Genomic DNA, 14,177 nt, shown 5'->3' on the forward strand with positions numbered 1-14,177 from the left:
TTGTATTGATGTAAGTGATATGAATGACCACTGAACAGTGACACTCGTGTGCTGTGAGAGTGGTTGTTGCTTGGGTTCTTTGGGTAGTCAGGCTTTGTGTACACCAATGTGGGTGTCTGTTGGGTTAGGCACAGGTGGCATGCTTTGTCCACTGAAATGAACTGAATGTGGAGGAGTTAGATTCCTAAAATAGGACAAGAAATGAGTCTTAGTCACTTCTTTCTGGTCATTTGGACGTGGATGGGGAATGGCAATGGGTAATTTTTTAACCTGGTGAGTTTCTTTTAGCGGATATGGATAGCTTAATGCGTTGGTACTTTATATTAAATGACAGCTATGACCAGGGATAAATTACTAATCTTTATCTGAATTGACAGTGCTTGAGGAGAGATGGGCAGAATGAATCACCCTGCTGTATCTGACTGGTGTAAGGAGGTTAAATTAAATGAGTAATGACTTAATCTTTTTCCCAAGAAAGTTTTCTGAGGTTGGGGTGGGAAGGAAGGAAGTGGGAAGATGTTGTTCTTGTAAAAGGCTGTGTGATAGCAAAAGTACCTCCACATAATAAATGACAAATCTTATTCTGTGATTTGTTTTATTTCTCTTCTGCTCAGATTAATGGTGCAATGTAGGAAACCTTTAAAGGTTTCAGATGAACTGGTGCAACAGTATCAGAGCAAAAACCAATACCTAGCAGCAGTAGCCACGGAAGCTGACCAGGAACCTGAAATCGATCCTTACGCCTTTGTTGATGGAGATGTGGAATTCTTATTTCCTGACAGCAAAAAAGACAGGCAGAACATTGAGAGGGAAGCTGGGAAGAAGCATAAGGTGAGTAAAGGACTGAGGATGCAAATCAGCAGTGTGACTGAACCAAATTGCTTTGGTCACCAAATATCAATCGAGTCCTCCTCTGTATTCAGAAGTGTGCTGGTGTGTGGTGTTGTATGCCAAGCCTCCCACTCCCTGAGCAACTACCACTAACCAGACCCCCAGACTACACCTTGCCTGAGCCAGAAGGCTCATGAGAACCTGATGCTTCTGATATGTGTAAGAATTCTCACTGGGAGATAAAAAGGTCCCCACCCACAATTAGTTAAAGCAATCTTTTCTACCTTTGTTTCCCAGGCCGAGGACGGGACATCCAGTGTTACTGTTTTATCCCATGAAGGAGAGGATGCTATGTCTCTGTTTAGTCCTTCTGTCAAGCAAGGTAAAGAGGCTTTTTTTTTTCCACTTTTAAAAATTGTTCTGTGTAAATGACCCCTTGAGCAGTCAGTAGGCTCTCCCAGGCTCTAATGTTCTTACTTTGTGGTTTGTATTTCCCTGTACCATCAGGATTAAGAATTGGCTGGGAACACGCTTTCTTTGTTGCACCTTGCACATAAATGTTTGCCATAAAGCCCAAATGTGACACAATTGAAGGGATCTCACTTATCTGTAAGGTAGCTGAGGGGAACTGAGAGTGTACTGCTTCCCCAGTGGGGCTAATAGTGCTTTAATGAATATATATTGCCCATGCTTTTGTAATAATTGCTTTTCTTTCTAGATGCCCAACGTATTGCTGCTCACGCTCGCACTGCATCAACCAGCCTGTTCCATGAAACAGACTTAGTGGTCTCTTACACTGACCTTGACAATCTCTTCAATTCTGATGAAGATGAACTAACAGTAAGTGATGTGCAGGAGTAGAGGCAGCTGCTAGACAAAAAGCTGCAAGGAGCGAGTCTGTCTTCTTGTGGTTTCGGGTTGGAGGTTTTTTGCATCTGTTGGAGAGGTTGCAAAACAAGAGGCTGAGCAAGAGCCGTGGCTCCTGTGTGGCAGACGAGCTGCTCTGCTTGAGTCATACAATCGTAGTTTGGATACAAACAGGCTTTTGATCTTGTATCCTCACACTCCAGACAGTATATCCTTCCTGAATATACCTTCAGCTGTTATTGTACAGATTCCACACTAGTGCTCCTTTTCCCATGGCTGGGTTCTGTTTAACTAGTTAAGAAAGGTAATACTGGAACAAAACAAACAGCTCCTGAAAGAGAAGAGACATTAAAGACATGGACATTCTGCCAAATAAGCTGCTTCGTTGCAGCAGCTATTCTCTTGGAACAGCTTCTCTTGCAGTCTCTGATAGCTCTGAATCCATTATCTTTCTAGTTTCTATTTCAATACTGTTGGTAATCAGTTGTCTTTTCTGAACTGTACTTTGCTCCTTCCTTAATCCTAAATCCCCTTACCCAGACAAAATGCCCATCAACTTTAATGGGAGCTGTAGCTGAGTAAGGGCTGAAGGATCTTAGCAGCCATCAAAGGTCATCATTACATAAAGCAGTGTATTTGCTCTTAAACCTGAAGACTTTCATTTTCCATAGCCTTCAGTACTGACTAAAAACTGTAAAACATCCCTCATTCTTTTAATTTCCACAGCACCTCTTGTTCCAGGATTTGTGTTTCTCAGTGGTAACATCAGTAATGTTAGCATGGTTTTGGGAACATGTAAGGTTTTTTCTGCTAGGCTGTGGGCAGCCCTATTTAGCTATTTTTAATGTCTGCTAACAGGCTGAGAGTTCTTTTATAACTGGTCTTTCATTTTAGTAGCGTCATGACGTGATGGGAGAGCATTCCTTGAGTTACAGGAATTAGGAGAGGACAAGTGTAAGCCCAACTGCTAGCACTGGCCCTCTGCTTTATTTTAATTTCTCTAAGTACCATGAAATGTCTCAGCTTTGTCTGTTCCCTGCTCATGGCACTTCCTGTTAGCAGCAAACCTGAAGCTGTCTTTTCATATCTGAAGTGATTCTTACTACAACGCTTCTTTTGTAGCCTGGATCTAAAAGAACAGTGAATGGTGCTGATGACAAATCCAACTGCAAAGAGGCAAAAGCAGGAAATCTAGACCCACTGTCATGCATAAGTAAGCTTTATTTGTTCTTTCTAAACAGAATGCTAGCTCTAAACAGTTGCTAATACGTTGGGGGAATTTGGAAACCTACGCTTCATTTGCCCTACTGAAATTTTAAGACTAAGGAAATACTTCAAAATGTTTCCATGCTCTAAAGCCTGTTTCTGATCTGACACTAGGCACTGCAGATCTCCATAAAATGTATCCAACTCCACCTTCCCTGGAACAGCATATTATGGGGTTTTCTCCCATGAACATGAATAATAAGGAATATGGCAGCATGGACACTACACTTGGAGGAACAGTACTTGAAGGGAATAGCTCTAGTGTGGGAGCTCAGTTCAGAATTGAAGTAGATGAGGGTTTCTGCAGCCCCAAACCTGCTGAAATAAAGGTAGGTAGTGCTGATAGCCCTGATAAATGCTTCTAATTATTATTGTTCAGTTTATTACTTAATCCTGAATAGGAACTGTGGGAAATTAACTACCATTTGTACCTTGTGTCCTGTGTTATCCTGGAGCAGGTAATGCATGCTCTGTTAAGTAAGTATGCAGTATTTTACTACTTCAACTTCAGGAGTAATGGAATGAAGCTGGAGGTGGGGAGATTCAGGCTGGATGTGAGGAGGAAGTTCTTCCCCATGAGAGTGGTGAAGCCCTGGAATGGGTTGTCCAGGGAGGTGGCTGGGGAGCCATCCCTAGAGGTGTTTAAGCCCAGGCTGGATGAAGCTCTGGCCAGGCTGATCTAGTGCAGGGTGTCCCTGCCCATGGCAGGGGGGTTGGAACTAGATGATCCTTGTGGTCCCTTCCAACCCTGACTGGTACTATGATACTAGTAATACCTCCTTAGGAAGCTGAAGGAATGCATTTCAGCAGTTGTAGTTGATTGTTTGGTTTGTATTGTGTACTGCTTTTTGGAGAGCTGTGGCTGTGAATGCTGTGGATATAAATCTACCTCAGGACTTAATATTCCAGAACTACTCTGACTTGGTCACATTTTTCTTGAGAAGCATTTTAATTGCTGAAGTAAACTAACTTACATGCTGATGCTTTACCATGTCTGGCTTCCAGGATTATTCTTATGTTTATAAACCTGAGAACTGTCAAGCTTTAGTGGGCTGCTCCATGTTCGCACCACTGAAGACACTTCCCAGCCAGTGTCTTCCTCCCATCAAACTGCCAGAAGAATGCATTTATCGCCAGAGCTGGGCCGTGGGAAAGTTGGATTTACTTCCTCCAGGACCTGCCATGCCATTCATCAAAGATGGGTATGACCTGTGCCACAAATTGTTCAGCTCTATAAAGTGGTCACTTATAGAAAGTGCTCCTAAATTTTAGTTATTGATAAATTTGTAATGAGAAGTATTTATGCAAGCACACTGTTGACACAACTGGCAAGAGCCTTACAAAATCCTTACTGTTAAACCTTACTGTACAAGACTAGCTTCTCAAATAGCTTCTTAACTGTGCATACATTTTATTCATTGTCTCATTTAAAGGCTTCTTGGGGAAGCTTAATGGTGCAAGTCCAGTTTTAATAAGTAATGAAGATGGTAACAATCAAGATAAATGTAAACTTGGGACTTTGCTTCTGCGGTGCTGTTGTAGGTACTGCAAGGGCTTAGTAGGTGGTGCTTCTGTTTCTTAAGTTCTTTTCATAAGTAGCAATAATCTCAGCTCTGCTGGGACTAGGGAAACATTTCCCTTGCCTGGAAGCTGTGCCCAGTGTGACATTGCCTGGTAACAGCAGTACTGCAGTAGGCATATCTGTAGGCTGCATTTGGTGGTGATGGTCTTGCTGGCAGTTCTTCTTGAATAAAGATTGAGTCCTCTTTCTCTTCTGCATTAGTAGCTGCTATAAATGGATTAGGCAACAAGGAGGCTGTGTATTTATTCATAAAATGAGAGGAATGTTAAACCTTGCAGTAAATATGTTGCTTCTGTTAAGGTCATTCCTAAGTAGCATGTTTCCAGGTGTCATTAGCCTTATAGGTCTTTGGAGAGATACTCAGCTGCTTAGGAAAGAAAACACTAAACGTTTCCAGGTGATGCTTTCCTCCTGGATCCAGCTGAATCTGCCACTGACAGTGCTGCTATATTTCCTTGGTGTGTTCCAACACCACATGTAAATAAAACACGAAGCAAAAAGGTGTCCTTTCAGACTTTGTAATTTATTCTGACCACACTTGTTCCCTGGAAGCTTTGTGCAAAGGAAAAGAGGGAAGGAGGTGGGGAAAGATTCTTTAACAGTGCTGCCAGTGGGAGTCCTGCAAAGTCATTTAGAACAAATGCTCTTGAAGTTCCTTAGGGGATGAAAATCTCGCTGTGGATTATGAAAGGCTGGTTTGAAAAGGCAGATATTAATTAGGAAGGTCCTTCTTTAGAAATTTGAGTCTTGAACTTCAAAACCAGTATGTTGTGTACTTAAAGTATTTCCTTCTCCTTGTGGCTGCTGTCAGTGATGGAAGCACTATGGATCAAGAGTACGGCCCTGCATACACGCCACAAACTCATACTCCGTTCGGGATGCCACCAAGCAGCGCACCTCCCAGTAACGGTGGAGCTGGAATTCTCCCTTCTCCTTCCACCCCTCGTTTCCCAACTCCTCGAACGCCAAGGACTCCTCGAACACCCCGTGGAGCTGGTGGGCCTGCGAGCGCCCAGGGTTCGGTCAAATACGAGAACTCTGATTTATACTCCCCAGCTTCCACCCCCTCGACGTGCAGGCCGCTGAATTCCGTTGAACCTGCAACCGTGCCTTCCATTCCCGAGGCACACAGCCTGTATGTGAATCTCATCCTCTCGGAGTCCGTCATGAACCTCTTCAAAGACTGCAACTTTGACAGCTGCTGCATATGTGTTTGCAATATGAACATCAAAGGTGCTGACGTTGGGGTTTACATTCCTGATCCAACACAAGAGGCCCAGTATAGGTGTACCTGTGGTTTCAGTGCTGTTATGAATAGAAAATTCGGCAACAGTTCTGGGCTGTTTCTCGAAGATGAGTTGGATATCCTGGGCCGAAATACGGAGTGCGGCAAAGAAGCAGAAAAACGCTTTGAAGCTCTCAGAGCTACTTCTATCGAGCATGGCAGTGGAGGACTGAAAGAACCCGAGAAGCTGCCTGATGAGTTAATACTGTTGCTGCAGGATCAATGCACCAACTTGTTCTCACCCTTTGGAGCAGCAGACCAAGATTCCATTCCCAAAGTTGGTGCAGTTAGCAACCCGGTACGCGTAGAAGAAAGGGATTGTTGCAATGACTGCTACTTAGCCTTGGAACATGGACGGCAGTTCATGGACAATATGTCAGGAGGGAAAGTTGATGAAGCACTTGTGAAAACTACTTGCTTGCACCACTGGTCAAAAAGAAATGGTAAATGTCTACAACTGTTCATTTTCTGCTTGTGCACCTATGAATTTTTGGAAAGGTTTGGGCTTTGTGATTTCTCAGATGGTTGAGGCTTTTTCCATCTGCATGCTTGCACTGACTCCTCTGTGTCCAGAATAACCATTCCTTTAGCATTCTATGCTGGTACCACACAGCAAGCAGAGTATAGGCCTTGGCTACCATGAGTTATAAATTCCTAACATAAATTTGAGGTGTGTTGTAAGACCACACTAAGTGTCCACAGCACTTCACTAGGCTAATTCTTGTAGAGCAGCTTCTGGTGACTGCATCTACAGAGGCTCCGTGGAATGAGTGTGCATAGGAAGTGTAGGTGGTTCAAATGGTGACTATTGTCAAGGCTACTGTGGGAGAATTAAACAGGACTTATGATTCAATTGGTGTGTCCCCCCCCCCCCCTTCTTAAGGGGGAGATGGTAGTTTAATGGCATGTGTGGCAAATAAAGCATTATTGTAGCCTTCATGGCATGTCAGATCTGCCAGAGATCTTTGGGTTTTTCCTTCTAGGGCCTGACTAATGATACACAGTCTCATGGAATGCCTTTATTGTGTGTGTTTGCATATGTTCCCTCTCAGTAAGGCTTTTCAAGTAGCAACTCTAGCAGGGTGAGCAATGAAATGCAAAACTTTGATAGCAGATAGCTGCAATTCATAGTTGTTAATGAGGATGAGGAGGACTATCAGTGAAACACAGCTAGGTGCCTGTGTCAGGGGGATTAAGTTTAAAAGCCCAGACTACAGATAAATCAATGTTTCCAGACACCCAGGAGAAAACTTAGTGCTGCTGTGACCTTGGTATTTAAGATTAAAAGATGTAAAGATGCTTTTAAGCAGAAGGCTCTGCAATGGTACCAAATTTTGTCAGCTTTGAGAGTAAAAACCCTCTACAGCATGAAATGGCATAGTGGTGGCACGCTGATGAAATGGGCTGTGACTCTTGGAGGCTCCCCTTGACTTCTGTGGAGTGAGCACTGGGTGGCAGTCTGCCCGATCTCCTTTATCTGGAGAGAAGATCCTCTGTTTAAAGGCTGTGCTGCTCCTTTGGATTTTGGTTTTAAATTTTATTTCCCCCTCCCTCAGTTGGTGAGGGGGGGAAACTCTCTAGGAAAGAAAAGAAAAATCTATGTTTGTTTTAAGTGAGAGAACTCTTTCTGTGTGCTTAACTTCTACTGTGGCCTGCACGTACATTTCAGAAGAGATTGACTGTTTAAAATTGAGGTGGTTCAGGATCTGGCTTGTTTGGGGAGGGCTTTTCTCATATCCCATTGTTGCATTAGGCCCTGACAATGTGGTTTTGCCCTTGCAGTTGTGGATGTGAGCATGCAGTGTTCCCAGGACATCCTTCGTATGCTCCTCTCGCTGCAGCCAGTTCTCCAGGATGCAATTCAGAAGAAGCGAACGGTCCGGTCCTGGGGTGTCCAGGGGCCGCTCACCTGGCAGCAGTTCCACAAGATGGCAGGCAGAGGCTCTTACGGTAACTGCTGCGGGGGCTCCTCTCCTAACCTCTGCTTCTTCCGGCCACCAAACCTCAGGCTCTGGATGCTGTTCAGCCTACTGGAATTCTAAACAGCGTTTGACCTTTCTTTAAGCTAACCAGAGCTGTTAGACAGGGGAGGATTCTTCTCTTTAGCAAAACAGCAACCATTTCTGTTCCTTAAAACAGCAAATGGGTTAAAGATGTGTGTTTAAAATTAACAGCCTCAGTTGCACTGTTTGTAGACACCTGGCACTGCTCCGAGTGAGGGCCTGAAATTGCAGCGATGGATTTGATGTTCAAAACAGTAATTGCTCTGTGTTTTTACTCAGAAGAATGACTCCACATTAATTACTCTTACAACAGTGTAGTTAAAAATGCTAGCTTTGAAAGGCTTGAGAAACTGTGCTTCAGTGCTCAGTAGTTGCAGAACTGTATGGAAGATCTGAGGTTATCCAGTGTGTTGTCTATGATAAATATTTGGAGTGGCCAACACGTGGTGCACGTGTACAGAGAGCCAAGGTAAATTTTGTGCACTCAAGATTTCAGCTGACTTCATTACCATATGAGATTGATTTACCACTGTGTGGAAGAGTGACCTTTCACCAGCAGATCTTTTGTAGCTGTATTTAGAACATGGTCATTATGCTGTTAGGGTAGCTGTAAATGCATGTTTTGAAGGTGGTTTTGTTTTTCCTTTTGTGGTCCTTTACAGGACCTAAGCAGGTCCTTTACCTGCTTAGACTACTTTTAGTTCCCCCCCACCCCCTTCCTTTGACCAATCTCTGGGCAAGGCTTCCTGGACCTGATTCCTGCTTGTCAGTGTACCAATAGAAGTATGAAACAACAGTGGAACTTCTGGAGGTCCTGAGAGCTTTCACACAGAAATACCGAGCCGATGCTGTTGTGCAGAGGGTTGGATCATACCTGCAGGCTTTTCACTTGTTTCTGTTCCAACGAGAGCTCTTCCATTTATGCTCAGTGCTATTTCCTGTTAGGTGCTGGGAACTCTCGTGGCGTTTGGGTTTGATTTGTGCTTCCTAGAAGCAGGGTGTTAATTTTAACCTTTATGCCTAATAGATTGGAAAACTTGTTTTGCTTTTCCAGGAACTGACGAGTCCCCGGAACCACTGCCAATCCCAACGTTTCTGCTGGGCTATGATTATGATTTTCTGGTGCTGTCTCCGTTTGCGCTGCCGTACTGGGAGAGGCTGATGTTGGAACCTTACGGCTCTCAAAGAGATGTTGCTTACGTTGTGGTGTGCCCTGAGAACGAGGCTCTGCTGAACGGAGCAAAAAGCTTCTTTAGGGATCTGACTGCAATATATGAGGTACATTATTTATGGCAGTTAGCAGTGAGATGGGTTTTCAAAAGATTGTATATTATACATACTCATAACTGCTTATCAGCTTTGTCTGGGGTGGTGTAGACACTTGCAGAGAATGCTGCCTCAGGAAGCTGCTAGGGAGGATTTTAGGAACAGGCATTTGGCTGATAACGTTGTTCTTGCTGCTCACCAGTCCTTTTAGCAATAGCTGCTTGGGGTCTCTATCTGCTAAACGCCACACAGTGGTGAAGCTCTGTATTGCCACCGCAATTGGTTTAGCTGCAGTTAATCAATTAACTGCACCTATGGCTTGCATTGTGATTTGAGATGACAGGAGCTGATGCATCAACTCGGGTTTTGTTACTTCTAGGAAAACCCCCAGATAAACGATAAAATCACTACAGAATGTTTCATACTGGTGTAGTAGTCTAGAATTCAAGTGATAGTTTGCAATATCCTAACTAATTAGATGCTAGTTGGGACTATCCCAGCTAAACTCTGAATTTTCTGTCCTACCTGTTCATTTTTGTGATATTTAATAGTTTTCAAGGCTTAAAAATTCCTTGTCTTACATCTTCTATTTTACCTTCCTTGCAGTCATGCAGGCTTGGTCAGCACAGGCCTATCTGTAAATTATTACCTGATGGGATCATGAGAGTTGGACCTACTGCTTCAAAGAAACTTTCTGAGAAGCTGGTGACAGAATGGTTCTCCCAGACAGCTAATGCCAACAACGAAGCATTTTCCAAACTCAAACTGTATGCTCAAGTTTGCCGATATGAGCTGGGTATGAAACGTCACCTGGTGTTTGTTTTGGGGGGGGGGGGGTGTTTTGTTTGGGGTGGGGGTTGGTTTGTTTGTTTTGTTGTTGTTGTTTTTCTCCTTATTTCATAAAATTGCCACTTGTTCCACTGCAGTAAAGGAAAAGAAATGAGGGCAGTGGTGACACGACCTTCCCTGGATGTGTTCGAAAAGCCTTGTAGAGGTGGTGCTGAGGGTCGTGGTTTAGTGGTGACCTGGCAGTGCTGGGTTAATGGTTGGACTCGATGATCTTGAGGTCTTTTCCAACCTGAATGATTCTATGACTGTATTTGTTCATTCTTACTTAGGCAGTTTTCTAGTCTTAATCAATAATGCATATTGCTTGTTTTCTTTCTGATTTTTAGGTCCCTATCTTGCTTCTCAGCCTTTGGACAATTCTTTACTTTCCCAAACAAATCTGGTCCCTCCCTCCAGCCAGCTGGCCTCTGCTCTGCCCCCAGTGACAGCCAATGCTGGGAATCCCAACACTCCATCCTCTGCTCCTGCAGCTCCCACCAGTAGTACTGTGACAGTGACATCAAACAGTGCCATGTCTTCTGCAGCTACTACAGTCAATTCGACGTTGACCACCACTGCCCCATCATCCTCTTCTGCCAACATGGGCAGTGGGATACCAACAAGCAAGCCTTCCTCCTTTCCATCTTTCAGCAGTATGAACAATACCACTTCTGCCTCCCTGCCCACTCAGGCTGCAACAGTCCAAAATGGGCAAACAGGAGGACAGCAGCAACAGCCAACACTGCAAACAGCAGGGATGTCTGGAGATGCCACTTCAGCACCAGCACAGCCCCATCCAGAAGTTTCTGAAAGGTAATGAGATGCAAAGTCAGATCTTGTTTGGGCAAAACCCCAACACTTCAGCTTACCTAATGTGAGCTGTTAATGACTCTCCTGTCCCCTCAGCAAAAATCCTGGTTTTTTTTCCTAGTTCATCCCTGGTGGAGCCAAACTTATTAGTTTCAGTGTTAGCTACAGTTCTAACTGCATGCTGGTGTCTGCTGTGGTTACAAAAATAAACTTTCTATTTTCTTCTCTCTCTGTGGAGAGAAATTTGCCAAACTACTCACTTCTGTATTTTAGGGTGGGAGGGAACAGATAACTGGCACCATCTCAAAGTTCTGTTTTCTGTTATCAGCATTATAGTAGTAGCGACAGCTCTTACTGACTGACCTTGTAGAAATGTTTGTTCACCAGTGGAAGGATTAGAACTCTGTGCTTTTGAGCTTCTGGAGTAGAGAAGGACAAAGGAAAGACAAGTGACGCTGAGCAACTGATAAGCTCACCAACAAAAATGCAATGAAAGGAGAGTTTCTTGCACCACAGCTGATGCAAAGCTCTTTCACATTGATAGGAGACACAGTTACTTTCAAAGTGAAAAATGAATTGTTATCAACCTTGGCTCCTCGTAACCGGTTTTGAAATGTCATTTCCAGCACTATGGATCGTGATAAAGTTGGAGTCCCCACGGATGGAGATTCCCACGCTATCACCTATCCACCTGCAATTGTAGTTTACATAATTGATCCTTTTACATATGAAAAAAAGGATGAGAACAGCAGCTCCTCCAGCTTATGGACACTTGGCCTTCTGCGCTGCTTCCTGGAGATGGTTCAGGTCCTTCCTCCTAACATCAAGAACATCATTTCTGTGCAGGTGAGCCAAGGGTGACAGAAACATGCTGGACAAAGTCTCTTTGGCTGTGTTTTGGAGGGGACAATGCCCTCAAAGTGAAGGTTGCATTTGCTTTCTAAACATTACCCACGTGCTGTGCGCATGGTACGCGTTACACATGTGTTACGTGGTATGTGTTACTCACTAAATGGTACTACAGCTGCTAAATCATTTAGATGATCGTTTTTAGAGCAGTTTGGGTGGTATTAACCAAAGCCCAATTCTGTAGTAGATGCAAAACTCACCAGAATTAAAGAAAATGAAGTGGCCCACTCCAATACTGAGTGAAAGCTGCTTGTTCCATCACTGGAGTCTATCCAGCCAGCCTGACCCTGCTGGACTTCAGACTGTGCTCCTTCCTGATAGACACCCAGCTGTCATGTCAGCAGTAACTGCACAACCAGTTAACAGAAGGAAGCTTTTTGGAGGAGGCATTAAGATTCTCTTTTAAACAAATGATTTTTTTTCTCTGAGGAAAATTTCACAGAGAGTGAGTCCCACAGAGCTTTGGAAGAAGTGGTAGGAGGTATTCAAGAACCAGAGAAATTTGATTGCAAAGTAAGATTCTAATAGCAGCACCCAAGTACTATCTCAAAAGCCATTTGATGATGTTCTCTCTGTGATCTCTCCTAGATTGTCCCATGTCAGTACCTTCTACAGCCTGTGAAACATGAAGACCGGCAGATTTACACTCAGCATTTAAAGTCCTTGGCATTTTCAGCTTTTACTCAGTGTCGGAGACCTCTTCCAACTTCCACCAATGTGAAAACTTTAACTGGCTTTGGCCCAGGTTTAGCTATGGAAACTGCCCTAAAAAGCCCTGATGTGAGTATTGGTAATGTGACTGTGCAAATGCACAGAGCAGAGAGTTGTCCCTGGTTAGTAAATCACTGGTGTCTTTCACCATGACTAACCAGAGTTGTTAGGAGGCACTGCTTCCCAAAGCTTCATTGTCTGCTCTGTCATCTTTATAGAGACCTGAGTGTATTCGACTGTACACCCCTCCGTTCATACTGGCTCCTGTAAAGGACAAGCAAACAGAACTAGGAGAGACTTTTGGAGAAGCTGGCCAGAAGTACAACGTGCTCTTTGTAGGCTACTGTCTGTCTCATGATCAAAGATGGCTTCTTGCATCCTGTACAGACCTCTATGGAGAACAGTTAGAAACCTGCATAATTAATATTGATGTACCAAACAGGTGAGAACTAAACTTACATTTGTTTTTGGCCTACAGGTCGCCTTTCCTTCTCCTGAAGAATTAGTTTATGATGCTGTAAGAATAGCTCTTGACTTTTGCAGACTCCCTGGGTTATAAAACCAGCTGCCTGTATTATTTCTGTGTCATTATTTCAAGCTGAATTTCCAGAAGAACATTGTTTGGTTTCAGACAATTCTTGAGTATTTTTGTGTGTGTGGTCATACTCCTCGCCTACACTTGCTAGCTTCTGATGACCACCTCAGAATGTGATGAATCAAAAAAACCCAACAAACCACCACCCCAAAACCACACCAAAACTAAACCAGCCAAAACCCAAACAGAAATAACCCCAAAATCAAGTTCAAAAAATACCCTAGCAACTGACAAAGACCCAACAAAAAAACCCCAAACCAAAACCCCCAAACAAAACCCCCCAGAAATAACCCAAAGTTTCAGTTGCTGTGCTCTGATCCCAGCATTCTTGGGTCCTGTCGGTGTTCAGGGTAATGCAAACAAGAACTTGGTGAGTTTTAGTTTTGTTTTCCTTTCTTTCTTAACTCTAGAGCTCGCAGGAAAAAAGGCTCTGCCCGCAGACTTGGTCTTCAGAAACTCTGGGAATGGTGCCTGGGACTTGTGCAGATGAGCTCTCTGCCATGGAGAGTTGTAATAGGCCGTCTAGGAAGAATAGGACACGGGGAATTAAAAGGTAATGTTACCGCTCTGAGAGTCTCAAACTCGGTCTGAAGCTTTCATTTCCCAGTAGTCTAAAGCGTCCTTGTGTCTAGAAGAAAGCCGAAATAATTTCAGCCTTCCTTTGTGTATTTGATACTTAACACATGTGATGCTTGCACCACACACTTGCATGTGAAATATCTGTTCTGCAGCAAGCACTATTCTAGGCAAACCTCTGTCCTTATCTCCTCAGACTGGAGTTGTTTGCTGAGTCGCCGAAACCTTCAGTCCCTCAGTAAGAGACTAAAAGATATGTGCAGAATGTGTGGTATCTCTGCTGCAGACTCTCCCAGCATTCTCAGTGCTTGTTTGGTGGCAATGGAACCACAGGGGTCCTTCATTATTATGCCAGGTATTTGAGAAGCTCTCTCTTTTGTTCCTGCTTTATTTGACAAGAGAAGCAATCGCTTGGGTTTAGCAGAACTAAGGCAGTGACTTGATTTCTCTCTCAAAGATTCTGTATCCACCGGCTCTGTGTTTGGACGCAGCACCACTCTGAACATGCAGACATCTCAGCTGAACACCCCACAGGACACATCCTGCACTCACATTCTGGTGTTTCCCACATCTGCATCTGTGCAAGTAGCATCGTCAACTTACACCACTGAAAACCTGGATCTGGCCTTTAACACAAACAATGGTTAG

General features: G+C 43.9%; 1 protein-coding gene across 1 annotated transcript in view; it reads left to right on the forward strand.

The window, feature by feature from the left end:
• The window catches only part of MED13 (mediator complex subunit 13), a 59,393-nt gene that overhangs the window by 38,401 nt on the left and 6,815 nt on the right, over positions 1–14,177 (forward strand). The window contains exons 10-26 of the mRNA XM_068154826.1: positions 615–831; positions 1,129–1,213; positions 1,550–1,671; positions 2,821–2,911; positions 3,079–3,293; positions 3,970–4,166; positions 5,358–6,274; positions 7,614–7,781; positions 8,889–9,112; positions 9,707–9,896; positions 10,276–10,741; positions 11,365–11,584; positions 12,236–12,427; positions 12,577–12,800; positions 13,364–13,506; positions 13,726–13,884; positions 13,987–14,172. Coding sequence (XP_068010927.1) covers positions 615–831; positions 1,129–1,213; positions 1,550–1,671; positions 2,821–2,911; positions 3,079–3,293; positions 3,970–4,166; positions 5,358–6,274; positions 7,614–7,781; positions 8,889–9,112; positions 9,707–9,896; positions 10,276–10,741; positions 11,365–11,584; positions 12,236–12,427; positions 12,577–12,800; positions 13,364–13,506; positions 13,726–13,884; positions 13,987–14,172 — 4,016 coding nt within the window. The remainder of the gene's footprint in view (positions 1–614; positions 832–1,128; positions 1,214–1,549; positions 1,672–2,820; positions 2,912–3,078; positions 3,294–3,969; positions 4,167–5,357; positions 6,275–7,613; positions 7,782–8,888; positions 9,113–9,706; positions 9,897–10,275; positions 10,742–11,364; positions 11,585–12,235; positions 12,428–12,576; positions 12,801–13,363; positions 13,507–13,725; positions 13,885–13,986; positions 14,173–14,177) is intronic.

This window comes from Melanerpes formicivorus, unplaced genomic scaffold, assembly GCF_026170545.1.
Source record: "Melanerpes formicivorus ecotype bairdi unplaced genomic scaffold, bMelFor1.0.p_v2 SCAF_29, whole genome shotgun sequence".
NCBI lineage: Eukaryota > Metazoa > Chordata > Aves > Piciformes > Picidae > Melanerpes > Melanerpes formicivorus.